At 32.8% G+C, this 20,527-nt stretch overlaps 1 protein-coding gene across 2 annotated transcripts in view; it reads left to right on the forward strand.

The window, feature by feature from the left end:
- The window catches only part of TNS3 (tensin 3), a 377,368-nt gene that overhangs the window by 182,192 nt on the left and 174,649 nt on the right, over positions 1 to 20,527 (forward strand). For both annotated transcript variants that reach the window (XM_051984497.1, XM_051984488.1), the window contains exons 6-9: positions 12,567 to 12,619; positions 13,434 to 13,605; positions 16,454 to 16,504; positions 17,137 to 17,259. In XM_051984497.1, coding sequence (XP_051840457.1) covers positions 13,456 to 13,605; positions 16,454 to 16,504; positions 17,137 to 17,259 — 324 coding nt within the window. In that variant the 5' untranslated portion in view covers positions 12,567 to 12,619; positions 13,434 to 13,455. The remainder of the gene's footprint in view (positions 1 to 12,566; positions 12,620 to 13,433; positions 13,606 to 16,453; positions 16,505 to 17,136; positions 17,260 to 20,527) is intronic.

The following is a 20,527-nucleotide window of genomic DNA, read 5'->3' on the forward strand; positions in this document are numbered from 1 at the left end:
TAGGCAGCATTGTAAGAGCCTATATTTAAATCTGGCTCTTTTGCTTTTAGAGTCAACAGTAGTTATTCTTTCCATTGTATCACAGAGTATAACTTAACCTTTTTTTCTCCTACCTTTCTAATGATAATAATTAGTATTATAACAACAATACTTGCTAGTTGTAATTTAAAGTTTGCAAATTGGATTTTTACATTTATTATTACATTTGAATTTCACCACAACCTTTTGAGATAATATACATCTACCTTCTTTACATGTATTACATGAAACATATTCTTAGTTTCACTCTCCTTAATATTTAATTGGTGTTAAGTATCCCAAAAGGATTCAGAGTGGCATCTTTTTTGTTAGTCTTTGGGTGGTTAATATTCTTACATAAACAGTTTGTTCTTGACAAACTCCCCTTTCAGGTTATTTGATCCAGAGACTGACACCCAAGCCATATAATTAGTTCTTGACTGAATGTGTGACAGATAGACTACAGATGAAAAAAGCTAGACAATTCTATATGTAAAAACTGTGGCTGCTTTAGGCAGATTATTAATGCTTGAATTTTAATTGTTAACTTTTTTTTTTAAATACTTATTTTCTAGGCTTAGATTTTAAACCTAACCTTTTAAGATATGTAAATTAAGGAAGAAGTAAAAGTGAGCAAGCTTTAGATTAATCATTTTAGACTACCCAGGTAATTTCTTAGTCCATAGTACCATGAGATGTATGTAACAGACATAGTAAATGTTTGTTTAATGAATGAATGATCATCTACTATTTCCCTAGCATGAAGTAGGAATAAAAAAGTCAATTTACAAGGTCACAGGGGACATACGACAAAATACCCAATAAGTAAATGAAATAAAACAATATGATTAAGAACTAAAATATGTGATATGTATAATATGCATTACAGACAATCAGAAAAAGGGAGAACTAATTCCAAGTTAGGCTATGAAGAGAGGAGCTAGGTTTTTTGCTGAGCCCCAAGGGAAAGTTTTGGGTAAAAAAGAATAAAGGTGGAATCCATAGGGAACGGTACAATCAGAGACGTGGAGAAGAGGAACAAACAGATATTTAGGAGAAAGCTCAATTGACAATGATAGTAGTATAGAAAATAATTTTGGATTGGTGAAATGGGGCCAATTTAACAAAGGTTTTGAATTCTATATTAACTTATTTGAAATTGATGAGATAGATAGGAGAGAGTTCTGGGTTGCTGAGTAGGGAGTGATAAAATTGTGTGGTTAGGTTATGGACTCAATAGTGGAGTAATCAGGCTGGGCCTTCAGCATCCAATGAGATTAATTAAGTGATTTCATGCATAGTCATTTCTACTATAACACTTGTGAAAAAAGGAGGATTCATTTTAATACAACTAATATATTAAGGAATATTTTAGCATAGTATAAATTTCTAGTTGGCTTTTGTGTGTGTGTGTGTGTGTGTGTGTGTGTGTGTGATTTCAAAAGGGAAGAAATAGTAAGAATTCAGAAAACTCCACTATTTTACAATTAGCTGATAGCAAACCACATATGGTGTTGGGTTTGGAGTCAGGAAGATCTGAATTCAAATCCAACCTTTAATAATAATATTATAACCTTGGGCAAGACATTTAATCTCCATTTTCTTCACTTTCCTCAAGTATAAAATGGGACTAATAATAGTACCCATATTGCAGAATAAGATGACATAATACATATAAAAAAGTCTTTATTCCAGTGCCCTCTCTGTACCCATTTCCACAATTGAACTTCATGTCTTTGTCAATATAACTTATCATATTATCTTTTGATGTGGACTAAGGAGGACTTGTCTGTCCCTACAAAGTCCAAGTACCCCTGGGCAACTTCTTACCATGGTCTCACATTTAGACCTGTCCTTAAGACTTTACCATTCCTAAGACACAGACTTGAATAGTAGCACTGTGAATAGCTGTGAGCAGGAGTTTTGCCACTATTTATTATATTGTTTATATGTTAACCATTTAACAGGTATAAAACTTTCTTGCTTATGACTTTTCCATGAGACACAGACCCAAGTAGCAGCACTATGAGTAGCTAGAAGCCAGGAGTTTTGCAACTATTTATTATATTGTTTATGTATTAACCATTTAACAGGTATAAAACTGCTACCATTTTTATTGCTCTCTTATCTTTTCTTTTTTTTTAATGTAACTGACAAAATTTTTGAGCATTATTCCTCTAACCTCATTTTCTCCATAAACTTGGTGATTTTTATTTCTTGTTTTTGCATCACATAGTGCTTTTCAAAGAAGACTCCAGTTAAATAGTGGTAATCATTGATAGAAATGGGGAACCCTGAACAAATACCAATAAATTATAATGTCCACAGCGTCTGGGACAGTATCTTACAGTCAGGAAGTATTTGTTGATATGATGATTGAATTATTCACCATACTCATACATATTTGGTGCTATTCAGTAGGCAAAGAGGTATAAATGGAGGTTAGGGAGAAAGAGGGAGAGACAGACAGACAGACTGATAAATTTAGGTGGTTAAAACTGGGAAGAGATTTTGACGTCCAGCTCATCCAACTCCTCAAATAAACCTGATTGATCCTCTTCTCAACTCCTCACCTCTCCCCTTTTTACTTTGATTCATTCACAGTTCATGTAAGAAGTAGATCCTGGGGATAGAAAAATGGACAAAGAAAAAAAAAAGTAAAAATGACATCATTTATAATGCAAGACAAATGGATAAATTCTTTGTAAAAACTTTAGGAATCAAATGTTAGGCTAATGGGAAGAAAAGAAAAAAAAATGAGTCAGTGAGAAGCAGGGTAGAGAATGGGAAAGAGTGGACATTTTTTTTTTCTGCTACAAATAAAGAAGACGACCATAAACAGAAAGAAGGAGGCAGAAGTTTACTCCTAGAGAGGTTAATAAATATCTGATAGACTATTAATGGCAAAATCCAGGAACAATGAATAGGCTTGAGGGGCTGGAAGGATATTAAAGTATATACTGGGCAAGTTGATAGTGAAATACAAAGAGAAATAAGGAGCAAGTTATATTGTTGCCCAGATTTTAATACAAAAATTCTATATTACTGCAAATACTAGCTTTCACTCAGGCCAGGAGATGAATGAAAAGTCTTTGCCAAGGTATTTGTCAAGGACCCCACTTCCAAAGGCAAGACTGCCCTCTGCTGCTCAAGTTCATTATGGTTTCCTACCTATGCTAAGAGAAATTTCAAAGACCATGTGCCTCTCAAGCATCACTGACTTTTTGGGGATAAATTTATTTCACTTAACATAGAAGAATAAAGAGCAAGAGACATTTTTAAGAAATCTCCTTCACAAATAGAAACTGGAACTTTTAAGAAATCTCTGAAAATCTAGGGAAAAAATTAAAAATATTTATTTTTCTTGAAGGAAATCTAGAATGGTTTCTCTTCTTTCCTCTGAAGGAGTTTTAAATTATTCATTTTCTTTACCCACCAACAAATGTTTCCAAGGCATATTTCAACAATGCTTCTTTTTCTTTTCTGATCTGGCGTAGAACTATTCCGTTATGAAATTTCTCCATCAGAGAAAAGCAAATTCTCATTCAAAACAGGAGCTTAACATATTCTTTTCCCCTCCCAAATTCTCCTCTGAGTCAGTAAAAATTCAGTATAATTCAACAGACTTTTATTAAGCATAAACTGAAGGCATTATTGAAAAGCCTACTTCGTAGACTACAACAAATTCAAATGCCTTTGCTTGGAGTCTATGGTTTGGTCTCCTTTCCAAGCCAGGATAGCTCCCCCAAAATAATAGAGTAACTTGATTATTTTAGGATATCAGGATTCCGTACATATTTTATTTTATTTGTTTATTTTTACCTGCTTATAAGTATACTTCTTCTTTTCCTCCTGTCTTTTCTTCTTTGTATATTTAATTGTTATTTCTTTTGAGAATGCTGGTCTTCCATATTAGATTTTTCAGTTTCAATCACACTTTACTACACTTGCACATTGACTCTTCCCTTCTTTATCTTGTCTCTTTCATTCTACTTGGCACCTGACCAAGTTCAATTCCTCCCCAAAGTGTCCTTGAGATAAGTTTCCCTGGAAGCTTTCTATCTTCAGCCCATTAGATCTATTGCTTAGTTCTGTTTGCAATATTTAACCCTTGAAAACCCCTACTATGCCTGTGGGTGTAGTGATAAGGAACTTCTCACCTTAACTAAGTTGCTAGCCCTCAGCAATAAGGAACTGTTACTAAATAGGAAGGGAAATAAATCTCCCTTTACTAAGAGTCTTCCTTTCTCTCGCTACTTTTTACTCTTTATCCTTTCAGAGAGAGAAGAACAATGAGAGAAACAGTAGTATACAGCAAAGTAGAGGTAAAAGGAATTGATCTGAGAAAATATAGACATCTCTGTTGACAACTTTAGTTTTCACCCAAAGTTGAAATGATTCCCAGACTAGCAAATCAGAGAAACAAATGACACACCTTAGAGTCAAGGTATCATAAATTTAGGACTAGAAACTGCCTTGGATGTTATCCATTATTACCTCATTTTGAAGATCATATGGGTAAGTGACTTTCTCAAGTCTTAAGTTATTCTAGTAGTGATTAGCTCAATTTACACTCAAAATCCAATCCTCTGAATGTAAACCCAGCTCTCTTTCTAGTAAGTGATGAGCTCGCCCTAGGGGGACTAGACTTGAATCTGGGCTTGCTGCTTATTACTTGTATAACCTTTAAAAAGTTACTTAGCCTCCCTGGAGAGCCTGTGGGTTCTCATCATTTAAATGAATTGAAATAATCTTTAAATTTCTTTGCAGTTTTAAATTTTATCATCAAAACTATATCATCCTTTCAGTTTCAGTCTCCTACTTACTTTTTTGAATTTTAGACCATGACATGGTAATGTAAAACATTTTTTTAATAGAAAAGCAAACTACTGAACAATAAAAAATGTGATATGTTGGATTTTTAAAATCCCAAATAAATTAAAATGTTGATTTTAAAAATAATTCACCTTATCCTTCGTAGTATTTGTCATAAATATTACAGTAATGTCCTTGTTGACTTTTTAAAATTCACCTTTTTCCCTCCAAATAAATATAGTAGCATATTCCTATGAAACGAATTATTGACTTAAAGTTAATGACTTTTTGCTGCTAATAATAAGACATTTAACAGTAGGGACACAAACTGAAAGGTTTGGGGAAAGCCTCTCTTCAGGTAATGATGGAATGTACTCTTTTATCTTGTTTTTTCTGTGTGAATGGACAGCATTAAATTGACTGCTAACATTATGTAATTACTAATTATCTTTAAAAGGGTTTATTAAGACTTGCTTTAAGGTTCAACTAATTGTGTAATTTTTACAGATTATTATTAGAAATGTTTTTTTTCACCAAATAAGATGTCAGATTTTATGATTAAAATGTTCAATGGAATTATTATAATGATATCTTTGCTCAAAGGACTGTACTGTGCTTGCAAATAAAAAGTTTATGTTCTGCTGTGCAATCATTCTATTTAGAGCTTACATCTATCCTATATAGATTAATTGAAGGAGTTGGTATTCAATTACTAAGTAGGACATGTTCACACACACATCACTTTTACTGACCTTATGTTATATATTTGCTTATAAAAATTGTCAACTATTTGGAATTTTGTATGAGGAAAGAATTCAGGAAAGACTACAATTACTGAAATTAAGATCAATTTCTTTTCATAGAATTGATGTGGCAAGTTTTCTACTGAGATCAAAGAAAATCTTTCAGTCTTGGTCAACGAATAGCATATTAGTCTTTATTTAGACTTTTCTTCAATCTGCTGGATATCTCTTCTTTGGGTTGTCAAAGACCAATGACAGTGGTTCACTTAAGATGTCACTTATCTGGGCCTGGTAACTTTAATTCATGAAGGACAGTTAGGTACTCTCTTTATTCCCTTATGTTATACATACATACATGTTTCACTTTTCTTGTAACTAAATATATTGCCTTTTATAGACCAAAAAAATTCTCCTTTGCAGAGAAAGCATAAGAAAAATAAGATCAGAGTAATTCTATCTTCTCTCTTCTGTCTTGCATTATTATACTATCCTCCACAAGTACTGATTCTGTCCCTGTGCTAATCTTCCTTTTTGTCATCAATATATACACAAACACATGACAAATCTTTGTGTTATCCTTAGCCTTCTTAGCATTTAGTGCATTTTTAGCTTTAGTAATTAGACTGATTATGTCAGAGAACTTTTGTTTTTCCCTTCTATCTTTTTTGTTTTGGAGAATGCCATGGGAAGTATCATAATGAACAAAATAATGCAATGGAAAGAATGTGGGATCTTAGTTGGGAGGATGAGTTCAAATCCTAATTATTTTCCGTCTGTAATTTGGGAAAGTTGATTTACTTCTGTGGCCTTCATTTTCTTTGTTTTGTTAATGAGAGAGCTAAAACATAGTTCTTTTTAAATTCCTTAATTAAAAGATTAGCAAATCTTCCCCCAAATCCACAATATCACAGACTGTGTGCACAGTTCATAATTAGAATTGAAATTTAATGATACTTTTGCCACTGAATTCTCTGGGTTGGTCAGCTAAAAGCTTTTCTGTGATGATTAACTATTTATGAATAAACATTAAAACTCATGATGTTGGTCTCCTAGACAACCTTCTCTCTAATGGTTAAATGATCATTTTCTCCTTTGCCAATGAAAATTAAATTCAAGGCAATACCATGTTATAAAGAATGCAAAATAACTAAACCCTCTAGAAAGAGTATGTGTGTATTGCTGAGCTTTGAGAGGAGTCAAACAGTTGACTTTAGCTGCATCATTTCATACCTGAATTCAGAATGAGGTTTGCTCTCCAGAGTATATCCTCCTCTCTCACATCCATAGTTTATCTTTTGTCACTTTTCTGTATGCCAGTGTGCTATGTACAGCTAATCTTAAAATAAAACCTGGGTGATGATGATCCAGCTCTTAGGAATTGATACAGTGTCTACAGATATACACTGCATATCATACAGTGGATAATATGTCTGTGGGAGAAGAAAAAAAATAATTATAAATTATAGATTTCTTCCCTTGCATTCTACAGGCTATTCCAAGTGCCTTGGTATTCTTTCCAAATAGGTAGCCAGGAAAAAACAAGGAATTCCAATATGATTCTAAATTTAGTGATGATAGCTCATTATCACAATGACACAGATAAATTGAGTCGTTCTCTATTTAGTGATGGAATTTGTGAAGATATTTCCTCTTTCTGAGTTATTATTCTTTAAAAGGAGATGCAGCACCTGTCAGCCACATTCCAAGAAAGGAACTTAATACATCCAGTTTGGTACTAGTTCTGATATGGAACAAAACAATTTTCTTGGTCAAGTTCATTCTGTCCGTTGCCAATCCTATCAAGAAGAGTCCACCCCGGCCATTTCCCTCTTTTCTTTCTATTACCCCTCAGAAGACAGAAGCTGGTAGAATTCCTCTTTTGAGACTCTCACTTTTTTTGATCTCTAGAGATGAGACCCTTTTTCTTATGCTCCTTAGAAAAGAAAGTATTCTAAGACTTTAAAGACCTGCATACAATGTCAGATTGGAAAAGTACCCTAAAACACTATAAATGTCATTTCCCCAAATCACATAGTATAATTTGTGCCTGTAAAAACACAGAATTTCTGCTTAAAAGCATTGCTGAGACAGTTGGTCAGAATCAGTTCACAAATGATTTGAGCATTCCTAACACTAATTTTTTCTATCGAGAGACTGGAGGAAAGAAAAATACTCTACTTTCTCAACTCCTCTGATAACCGTTGCATATTTATGCTTTCTGGCCCCTAACATTGAGGAAATTAACTCAGCTGATCTAATTGTATAATGGGAGTGTATTTTACTGCTTGGAAGAAGTTCTCTTTCCTCTACCTTGCAGTTATCTTCATGGTATAGGAAGTCTTGTTTCCTGATTTCTTCCAGAATGTGTTTACCACTGACAAAAGTTAGTAGAAATTCTGTTAAGTTTGAAGGAGAGAAATGAGCTGATACTGTTCATAAGGTGATGGAAGACATGCATATGGAGCTTTAATTTCCTTTTCAAGTATACTTGAGATATACAGGTATCTGGTATATGTTCTCTAGTTACCAAATTGTTCTTCAGTGGCAGGTTCTTTTTCACATGTGACACGATCAGGAGACGCCTAATTTAAAGTTAAGGAACAAAGCGGGGGTCGGGAGGGGGGACCAATTTATTTCCCTTCCTTCAAAATACTGATCCAAGTACAAAAAATTGGAACCATACTAAAATCTTAGGCTTGGGATTCATTTTAGAAATGGCATTGGTAATTTACATAACTAAGTAAGACCAGATGTTAGAAGCCTAAATTTAGCAGAGACACTTCATTTACCATACCAGTCATATAACTAAATGTGCTACTCATGTATTTATGACTCAATTTATCTTTGTCATTGTGATAATGAACCATCATCAACTATTGTTTGTTTCATACTTCTTGCACGTAGGGTTTAAGAATAAAAATTGGCATGAAATCTGGTAAAATGCTAGTAATTGTTTGAGATCTCAAAGTTCTTTGTTGTATAACAAAGACTTGAAAGTACTTTAGAATAATCCTTCCATCTAATTAATGAATGGCTTCTTTTTTAAGATCACTACTTTGTGTGAAAATTTCTTCCATTGTTAAGCAACTTTGATTTTAAGGATACTTTCTCTCTTTAAGAATATCCTTTCTTTTATTTACCACTATATTGCAATCTCTTCCCTCTTTAGAGAGTCACTGTTTGAAATTTTTTAAAAAGTTGAATAAAATGAATTAATCAACAAGGATTTCAAGCCACAAACATTTATTAAGTACTTACTGTGTGTCCCAGGTTTTGTGCTAAACATTGAGATGAAGATAAAATGAAAACTTTTGTTCTCAAAGAGCTTACCTTTTATGGGAAGAGAGAATTGTGTACATATGAGAAGATACAAAAGAAGTTTGAGGTACTTTTAGAGGAGGAATACTCCATTAGATGGAAGGATCTGGAAAGAAGGACTTCATTTAGAAGGTGACTCTAGAATGAAGGAAAATTCATTCTAAGGAGGGAGAGATAATGATATTTATTTTAGGGCAAAAAGGAACTTGTAAAAAATTCAGAATTTTTATGTATATTCTTGATGTACAATAATTTAGCAATCAATATTAAGGAATATAAGTATATGATTAGTATTATCACCAAAGTTATTAACATACCTGCTAGTGTTTATATAACATACAGCTAGCATATATATTTATATATAGCATTTATATATATATGTATATAAGGTTTGCATGTTTTACTGTATTAATCCATTTGATTCTTACCAATAACTCTGTGAGGTAGGTACTTTATTACCCCCATTTTTCAGATGAGGAAATTGAGACACAGAGAGCTAAAGTGATCTGCCTATGGTTACATAAGTAGTACATGTCTGAGACAAAATGTGAATTCAGATCTTACTAACTCAGTAAGTCTTTTTATCTACTTTTTCACCTAGATTCCTTAACTAAAGATAGTTTTCAAGAACTTTAAAAATGTCAGGGTTAAGAAGAAATTAAAAATATTTCTAGGGTTTACACCATTGCCTTCTGTTTATATGAATATTTTCTTCTTTCAGCTTTTTTCCCTTACATTTCTTGATTCTTTAAAAAAAATCTGTCTTTTTCTTCCACTTCCAGTTCATCTCTGAAATAGCCTTGATACATAAATGAAGACTATCTTGAATATTAAGTTCTCTTCTTTTAATGTAAAAATCTGATGAATGAACCATTTTATGTTTTCTTTTCCCTATTCCTCCAAAAGTTAAGTTACTTGGTAGTATTTTTCTTTTCTTTTTTCTTTTTTGGTGATTCTCAGTGATAGAAGAAATAGGTCAACTTTTATTAAGAGCAATATGAAAATTAAAATGGCTAATGTGCATATTTTAGTGTTTAGATGTTTTTTAGTCATATCAGACCCTTTGTGACTCTATTTGAAGTTTTCTTGGCAAAGACATTGAAATGGTTTGCCATTTCTGTCTCCAGCTTATTTTATAGTTGAAGAAAACTGAGGGAAACAGGATTAAGTGATAATAATCAGGGTCATCTAGCTAGTTAAGTGTCTGAGGCTGAATTTGAATTCAGATCTTCCTGATTCTAGAGCCAGCATTCTATTTATTATGCCATCTAGTTGTTCAGAATCTTTTCATAATCCTTAAAAAATATGGGAGCTATTTTTTAATGGAGATGTTTTTCCTTATCAACCTTTATGTATAATGAATAAATGTGTAATTAGGTCATTTATCACTGCTTTTATAGTACCTCGTGATTTATATCTAAATTAATCTTATTCAGCTCAACACCTGGGAGGAATAAAGTTTAAATTCCTTTTTATATGACATCCTTATATATCTTTATATGTTCTATTGACATTTATGAAAATAAGCTTTGTGTTATTTATTCATTATATTTTCCACCCTTTTGAGAGGAGCAAATATGATTACTAGCAAGGGATAGATGAAATGATGCATTAGCTCTGAGAACTTATATTTTTCCAGAAAAATATTTTGGCTGTAGATACTTTGGGCTTATTAGAGTGTAACATAGGAGATGGTAGTAGCTTGATTTCTGAGATTCAGAAAAGAGATTCTTTTCAACTCTATGATCCTTCAAATCATTATTATTTGACTATGACACTTTTAAATTTTTTTTAATTGAAAATTAAAGATACAGCTTAGACTAATACAAGTTCCTCTTGGAGAGGCAACTCATAACATTTATATTAAGCTACATAATTATCTCCAGAAGTAGTTGGAGGCAATGAAAATAACTTAGAATTCTTGAAGGCTTTGTGAAAACATGACAAGATTTGGTAGTTCCTTCAAAAGTTTTAGTTAGAGGCAGGTATCAGCTTTCCAGTGAAGCTAAGTGGTAAGTCTCATAATGGACATTTGCCACTAGGTAGTTTTTTTGAGCATAATAAAACAAAAGGAACACTTACTGATCTAATGACTTCTGGGTGTAGGGGTAATGTACTCAGCACAATTACAGGCCTAGTAGCATAGAAATGTAAGTATAAATAACTAGAATGCTTTGATAAGGAAGTGAACATTGGGCACTTGACAAGTGAGAAAATGGTTCACCAAATTGATGAAGGATAGGGGGAAGTATCAAGAAGAGACCCTGAAGTCATAATTGATTATTTTGCTGTAGATGATCTAGGAAGCAGCAGGCCTCTCAGAAAAATTCTCAACTTGGAATGGACAATGTCATCCCCATTCGGTGAAAGAAGTATGGAGACTGAATGTGGATTGAAGCATACTATTTTCACTTTTTTTTTTCCTTTTCTTTCTTGTGAATTTCCCCTTTTGTTCTGATTTTTCTTTCATAGCACGAATAATATGGAAATATGTCGAAAATGATTGTACACATATAACCTATTTCAGATTGTTTGCTGTCTTAGAGAAGAGGGAAACAAGGAAGGGAGGGAGAAAAAGTATTGAACTCAAAATTTTACAAAAAATGAATGTTGAAAACTATAGATGTAATAGGAAAAATTGAATACTATTGAAGAAGATAAGAAGAAAAAGCTCTAAAGACTTGATGGGAGCAATGAAAGAGTTGTAAATAGATTATGAGTAGTTTGTGTACATAAAATACCTTTGGTGGTATTTCCTCAGCTGAAGAAAAAGAGAAGTAGCAGCCATATATAAAACCAAGAATTGATTAGTACCTCCTTATTTTCATTTAAAAATTTTAAATTAACAAAGGATTTTCATGGTTATTGTGATTTCCATTAACTGAGGATTTCTTTTTCTAAAATCTGCTTCCCTACTATTCATGACTACTTACTATACATTTTAAAAATTTAATTAAAATTTTTTTTAAATATTAAAAAAATCAGTTTCAAGGACTCTTTGACCAAAATATTCATAATTTAGTGGTTGACCTACCTGCTCATTAAGAGGTATTCATGGTTAGAATGGAAACCATCTGTCAGTAGTCATTTGTTATGTATCTGAGATGTACCAAGCATTGTGTTTCAGTCTCTAACATCAAGAAACAAGTGCTATTGTCTCCACAAATAATCAGAGATTACATGTGTAGCCATAGGACAGTAGCTGTGATTATTATTCCAAGATCTGGAATAGGATAAGATGGAATGGTTGAAAAAATGATGTAGAAAATCACTGTTCTTGTCAAGAAGAAGGAAAACAGTAGCAGCAGGGTAGATGGCAAGATCACCATACTTGAACAAACTCTGTTGCCCTGGTGAATGGCTAGAAGCTTCTGAAATATATTTAGTTACTTTTCATTCACATTCTTATCTATCTTATATTAAAACCAGCATAAGTCTATTATGTTTCCTCCATCAAAAAGCTTCCAAACATATTTCTAAAGCACAGGCATAAAGGGATGCTGTGAATGTATTTCAAATTGATAAAAGCCCATTGGTCTAAATTTTGACACAACATATTTTACAAAATGTTGGTTTTGCTTTATTTAGCTTTCTGTGATATATATTGATGTGTGTGGTTTATTACCCCAAAGAAAATTTAAAATGATTAACAATTTGTTTTCTTCCCCTCAGGCATCTGACAGTTTTTCGAAAAGTTCTTCATTCTGCTGTGATAAATTTTCTCAGTAAGTGTTCCTTTCAACAATTATTTTGTGTGTCTATGCCTCCAGCCAATATTGTCTCCAGGAAAGTGATCATCTTATCTCTCTGTATATGGCATAATTTTATTTACTTTTTCCAGATCTAATTATTACACCTTAAAGGTCTTATCTTTAAGAAGCCCAGATCACAAAAATCCAGAATACCTTGGCAAGAGAATACAGTTTGACTAAATATAATATGACTTCAGGAAAAAAAAATAACAAAACTAGAACACCTGGATTAAATTTTTGGAGATAGTTTTATATAGTTAGAGAAACAAAGAACTTGGAGAATGAAAATAAGGTTAAAATGCCAACTCTTCTTTACTGGTTCTGTCTAGAGCAAATCACCTAATGGCTTTGGATGTCAGGGTTTTCATCTTTACTGTGAGACTGTTCACATGGGTACGTTAGGCTCTGAGTGACTAGATTAGTATGGGAGTAGTCAGAATGGAGAGAGAAGGAATTGGTAAATGAAAGAAAGTCACAGGTTAAAGCTAAATACAAGTTTTATCCTTGAAATTCAATCTTTCATAATTGATATAGTACTTTCATTGAAAAAATGCTGATCAGCTGATAGTTAAGTTTAAAAATTATTATTTGATTTTGTCAATCAAAATAAATACTAAATACTTAAGAATATGTATGTCAATACCTAAGAATATGTATGAATTTTGCTGAAAATAGTTATCATTCATTTTTCTCTTCCCCCTCCTCCTTCCCCTTCTAACCCCCCCTTCATACTTTTGTTTGATTCCCTTTTTCTGTGCCTACTTTTGAACCTTCCAACCTTTCATAGGAGTGCCATATTGGGTCATATCATGGAGGAGGGCTATGAACTCGATCTCACCTACATCACTGAGAGGATCATTGCTGTCTCCTTCCCAGCTAGTTGTTCTGAGGAAACTTATCTACATAACTTGCAAGATGTAACCCGAATGCTAAAATCCAAACATGGAGATAACTACCTGGTAAGAGTCAGCACTGTTTCCTTTGGTAAATACTATGAAAACATGCTTGTGAGAACTTTTTTCAATACTGTCATTTGTCTTATAGCAAAGTCAATTTTTGATGTAACTGATTATACCTGTGGAGTGAAGGTAAGGGTGAGTAGAATGGAGACATTGAGCTCTCCTTTTTAACAAATTGAAATAGATTTTGCCCCAAATAGTTAAGCAAAAACAACTGATAGAATAACCAAAACTTTGGGCAATTTTTAGTTCCCTCCTCTCTAAAATGGGTAATATAATAATAGGATCTACTTAACAGGATCATTGTGAGAAGCATATATGGCCATTGTATGCAACATTCTGCTGTAAGAAATTCATACATATAATAGTGATTAGGAATTCAAATTTGTTTTCATACTTTTAAGATTTTCTAGGAATGGGAATATAGGCAATACAAAAATAAAATGCCAATGAGGTTTCTTAGTGGAAAATAATTTTTTATTCTTTTGCTTTTGTGATAGAATATAATGTACTATGTTAAAATCTGTCATTTAAAAGAGGAAGGTTGATATTCTCAATTCTAACCCTATCTTTTGTTATTTTCATATAAAAATCCAGTCTTATGGGTATGAATATTTTCTTTTCATTCATTTCTCACGATCAGACCAATCTCTTAATTGACCTATTAACAGGTATATAATGCAGTCCATTTTGCTACATCACATGCCATCTGTTGTACTCATTAAACTTTAGTGACTGAATAAAATGAAATGGAACCTGTTAGATGAGTTTGTAGTCCTGACTCTGTGTCAGTGAATTTTCCTTTATAGTTGTTATAATTGAAAGTTCATTGCCATTGAATTTCAGTTGGTTGCTATTCTGATTAATAATTAGATTCAAATGTACTATTGGATTTTTTTCATTAGCAATTTCTAGAAGTGTTTATGTTCTAAATGCCATCATTTTATATATTTGTATTTTGTATTTTCCACTAACCTGCTCAGTCATGTAGTGTAACTATATTTCAAGTCAGAAGACATTCCAATTCCACTTTTGCTATTTAGTATTTATGTGGATTTGGATGTGTAGTTAAATTCTATGAGCCTTAGTTGCTCCATCTGTAAAAGGAAAAGAAATAGATAATCCTCAAGGCCCTTTTTCTCTCTAAAATGATCTTGTAATACTAGGGAAAAAAAGGACATTTCTCAAGAGTTTTAGAAAATCGGTGTTAGGATCCCATTGCTCCAAAAGGGAAGATGGAAGACTGCAGTGTGAAATTTGATTGTGCAATTGCAAATCACACCAAAAAGGAGAATCTTTCAAAAACCTACTTTAGGAAACTCTCACATGAGTTAAGTTCTGTAACAATAAATGGATATGACAATTATAGAAAGCTATTTTATGAAGTTTAATAGTAACAGGGAAGAAGTGAAAAGTGACAGTAGTTTGAAATAGGTTCGAGCAAATTTGGTTTTGGTGTGGTAATGATAAAGTTGAATGAAGAGGGTTTTTTGGTTTGTTTGTTTTTTTAGTATAATTAAAATCTGAGCATTTTGGTCCCCAGTTGTGCTGACCAGTTGAGTGATATAATATACCTGGATTCAATTATTCAATTCTTATATCATATGCCTGCTAAATTTGTGACTTTAGACAATTTTCTAAATTCTCTCAGTTTTAGTTTCCTCCTCTCTAAAATGGGTATAATACTGGCTCCTAATTAACAGGATCATTATGAGAACCATATGAAATAGAATATGTAAAATGCTTAAAGTTCTGCAGGAACACTAGCTACAGTAGAAGTAGTAGCAGTGATAGTAGTGGTGGTGGTGGTGGTGGTAAATATTGGGTTAGGAATCAGAAGAAATTGAGAACATAAAAGTGCAAAGTGAGAGTAAAATTGGGTGATAGATTAGCATTTGTAGGAAGAGAGGACCTAATGAAAGAATAAAGCATAGATTAAAATACTACACTCATAATCTGTGATTTGGAGTAACAATGGGGAAAGTGCTGGATTGGAGTCAGAAAAACTAGTCAACTCTCAGCTCTTTCTGTGTAACCATGGTCAAGTCATTATCTCTTTAAGCCCTAATTACCTAATCTTTCGTTATTTTTTAAAAGAGGCTTGTACTAGGTAACTACTAAGTTAATCTTTACTATTAAATGTATTGAACTCTGAAGCTATATCAGAGTAATATGGTAGAATTGGAGATAGGTAAATCCAGTGTTCATTTTAGTATATCTTGCTGCTTCCTTTTTTAGGAGTAAGCATTTATTTTTTAGAGGACTGTTTATTCCTTTCAAGATAGCATTTGTCATCATCTTTATTTTCTCAATTTATCCTTTTATATTTGAAGTACATTAATGAGTACCTAAAGGTTTTGGCAACTCCTTAAGAGTTTAAGTTACAGAGAAGGTTCTAAAAGGGAAGAGTGAAGGGAGAAAGGAAAGAAGCAAATATTTATTAAGTACCTACTTTGTATTAAGTGTTAAGTGCTTTATAAATATCTCATTTGATCTTCATAACTATTCTGGGGTAGGTATTGTTACGATCCTCATTTTACAGATGAGGAAACAGGCAGATTAAGTGATTTTCCCAGTGTAGCACATTAAGTGTCTGAGGCTGAAGTTGAACTCACTGACTTTAGGCCTAATGCTTTATCTACTATACCACCTAATTGCTTTCTTACCTGGCAGTTCCCTAATTCAAGGAAATCACAGGTCCTGTACTTGTCCTTTTAACCACATGAAAAATTGCTAAAGTCTAACAAATCCTGTAGATGATAACTAATTGAATTCTGTTTCTCCTTCTATTTCTGAAAGTGATGGCTTTTATAATATCTTAGTATTTGTTTGTTTTTTCACATTACAGGTGATAAATCTCTCTGAAAAGAGATATGACCTTACGAAGCTGAACCCAAAGGTACTGGCTTTTTTCCCAATAACCTTTATTCAGACTACAATTTTTGATCTGATATGCATTTTGTATTTACATAACAGACATACATGTGCAATTGTTGTTTTGCCTAATTCTCCTAATCTAATGTGTTTTATGATTCAGCGTTTTCCATTATTTCTCCCTTCTTTTAAGGATACTTTTGTTTTTAGATAATTTTGCTATTTCCCATTCATATTTTATTCCTTGATTTTTAAATAATAACAGTATATGTGGACAATTGGGTTTTTTCATTGAGCTTTCATTTTGATCAGAGGAATTTAGGGCAAGCCCCTAAGCTAATGCTTCCTAGTTCTACATCTTTTTCTCTGTGCCCACACCTAGATGACTGAATCATTAACTGCCATGAAAAAACATATTTAGAACTGGCATTCTACCTTCCAAAATATTGAGAAGGCCTTTGAAAGTTTTTTTTTTGGGGGGGGGGTGGAGGGTCTTATATAACACTTCGGTGTCTTTTAGAATTGGAAGCATATTTCTCCTCATTCATATCGGCAATAAATGCATGAAGTGAACCCATAATCCAAAATATAGTGAATGTTGCAAAGTTATTGCTTCAGTAATGAGGGAGTAAATAAATATAATTTCTTTTCTCCTAGATCATGGATGTGGGTTGGCCTGACCTCCATGCTCCTCCCCTTGATAAAATGTGTACCATCTGTAAGGCTCAAGAGAACTGGTTAAATAGTGATCCTCAGCACGTAGTGGTCATCCACTGTAGGGTAAGCAAGATGCATTATAAATTGTTCATTTGATTTTAATTTAATTTTGAATAAAAATTTGATTTTATTCTAAGGAGAAATGAATAGAGCTCATAGTTTGGGTTGTTTTTCTTCTCCCTTCTATCCTTCCCTCCCCCTCACTGGATTTGGAGTCAGAAAGAACTAAATTCAAATCCATCCTGAAATATTGTACAGTTGTATAACTCTTAGCAAGTCATTTAACTTTTCTTTTTCTCAGTTTCTTCAATTATAGAATGGGAGTAATCATAGCACCTACTTTTGAGGATTATTGTGAAGAAAAATGAGAGAATTTTTATAAAGTACTTTGTAAACTTTAAGGCACTGTGTAAATGCTAATTCTCATTTTATACTTGGCTAAAAAATGAAAAGTATATGCATACATATATATGTACATATACACAGATGTGTGGATACATATACATGTATGTATACATACTTGTATATATTAGTATATACTTGTATATATTAGAAAGAACATAGGTTTTAAAGAGATAGGACCTGAGTTCAAATGGCGACTCTACTACTTCTTATCTGTATGACTTTACTCAAATTCCTTCCCTTTTTGTAACTTCCCTTTCTTCGCCTGCAAAATGAGGGAGCTGAACTAGATGAGCACTTCTCAAGCTTTTCTTTTTGCATTCCAGATCCTTTTATACTCTTAAAAATGATAAAGGACCCAAGAGAGTTTTTAGCTATGTGGGTTAAGTCTATTGTTAATTGCTGCCTTAGAAATGAAAACTGATACATTAAAAAGAAAAAGGTGTCCCAAAGTCTCAGAGCCATTTTAAGCTATTAGTATGCAAGCAATTTTTTTTTAAGACTTAAATTCTTTTGAAAAATTATGTTTTTTATTTCTTTATTTTTAATACTCTTTAAAAAAAGATTTGAGTTCCAAATTCTTTCCCTACCTCCCCCATTCCTCCCAGCCCACTGAGAAAACAAGCAAAATAATATCATTTTTTGTGGTTGTTAAGTCATTTCAGTCATGTTTGATTGTTTGTGATCCCATTTGGGATTTTCTTGGCAGAGATACTGCAGTGATTTGCCATTTCCTTCTTCAGGTATGATATCAATTATACATGTGAAATCATGTAAGACATTTCCATATTAGCCATATCACCAAAAAAACCAAACCTCCAAAAGAAAGAAAAATAAAGTGAGAAAACTGTATTTCAACTTGCACTTGGAGTTCATTATCTGTCTCTTTGACAAGGATTATTAGCATTTTTCATCATGAATCCTTTCAAATTATCTTGAATTATTGATCAGAGTAGCTGTCATTCACAGGTGATAAATATTACAATATTACTATTATTGTGATTAAAGGAAGAATATTTTATTAGGCAAATAATAATCTGAGTATGATTTTGAAAATAGTTTTGCCCTCATGAACCCTCTGAATGGGGGATCCCCAGAGATCTATGACCTACAGTTTGAAAATCACTGGATGTAAGATTTGTTAAGGTTCATTTCAGCAATAAATTTAGCAGCAGTAATTAGATCATGATCTCCAAATAAGCTCAATAGGTGACATGGTACTTTAAGGTTTACAAAGCCCTTGACATACATTATCTATTCATGTAATTAAAAAAAGTAACCCTCAAATGCAGCTTTATGAACATGTTTATGAACATGTTATGACAAATATAGGCCATAAATGTGTGACTGAAAAATTGCATGATGTTAATTTAATAATTTTTAAAAAATGTTTTATGTAATCTTTCTTTAAAAAAAATAAAGTACCTATTGATACTGAGTGATATATTCATTATTGCAACTGAATCTTTTAAACATTATTTTATTTTTCCAAATACATGTAAAGATAGTTTTCAACATTCATTTTTGTAAAACTGTGTGTTCTAAATTTTTCTCCCTCCCTCCATTTTCCCCCTTCTCTAAGACAGCAAGTAATATGATGTAGGTTAAATATGGGCATTCCTTTTAAATATATTTCCATATTTGTCATTCAACTGAATTTTTAAAAGAATCTCTCCTTTCAATTTTTGCTTTCATCACAGAAGAACATTTGTGTTATACTTAAGGAGGTTTGTTTCTTTTTTTATTTATATGTGATTGTAGGCACAGTGCTTAATAATTTTGAAATAAAAATATAATCTTTAGTAAACTGAATTAAGATTGTAGAGTAGGGGTGGAGAGCCTTTTTTTCTGCCAAGAGCCAGTGGGATATTTGTAATATCATTCACAGGCTATATAAAATTACCAACTTATACAATTCAAGCAGTGGGAGGTTGTGGTACCTAACTTGTGGTTACTTTAGCTAATGATTTTGAGGGCCTTACGCTGTCCATGGGCTGGATGTTCACCACTCCTGTTCTAGAGGATTATATTCAGTTCAGTTATCTTGACAGAATATAAATTATATGTAAGACAATTCAGGAGGACTTGAAGGGATGCAATATTCAGTGTGATTCCTTCAAAGGGTCCGTACATTCTTTTTTGAGTTGCTATTATTTTTCATTATATTGTAGTATTCTCTGGTTTTGGTTTTCTTGGAGGTCTCTGGGAGCAGCTTTCTTTTTAGTTCTATAATCACACAAGTGAATCCAGGTGTTAAAGTCCAAATCCTTTATTGTCTCCTTGCCTGGGCCCTGGGCCAGCTTTCTTGAGGTCCTCCTGAATGTGTCTTGGTTTCTGTGGGGGAGGCAGGAGGACCACCACCACTTCTCTTGTCTTCTCTAGTTCTGATTCTGGCTGAGTTTGTCTGAGCTTATACGCTCTCTTATCATAAGTGTGAATCTTGTAGAACTATATTAAGTACTAAGTACATGTACTGAACTAGAGAGCTTATTAAGCACCATGCTAAACTACCATTGTCTTTATCAATTCCACTGGGTTAGCACCTTGTAAGAATCCTTTGTTTCAAGTTCAGAGTTCTGGCCCATAACATTATATATTTTAAGAACTGAAGCAAAAGAACTAGCACATTGTAGCATAACCTTTAGAGGTCCACTATAGCTATTGTTCAGATGCCTAAAGAAACTTGTAAATGAAAATTCAAAATAAGTAAAAAAATTTTTTTTCTGTGACTCTCATGCATTTCTATCATAATCCTTTAGCAAAATTAGAAGGTAGGTACTATCCTCTTATTTCCATTTTCCCCTTTCTCACCTCATCTGTCCCTTTTTTCATTTTTCAAGTGCATAATGCCCTCAGTTTCTCATTTTGATACATAGTCTCAAATTTTCTCTATAAATCTTCTGGGAAAAAAATCATTGTGACATCTTAA

This window comes from Antechinus flavipes, chromosome 1 (assembly GCF_016432865.1).
Source record: "Antechinus flavipes isolate AdamAnt ecotype Samford, QLD, Australia chromosome 1, AdamAnt_v2, whole genome shotgun sequence".
Lineage (NCBI taxonomy): Eukaryota > Metazoa > Chordata > Mammalia > Dasyuromorphia > Dasyuridae > Antechinus > Antechinus flavipes.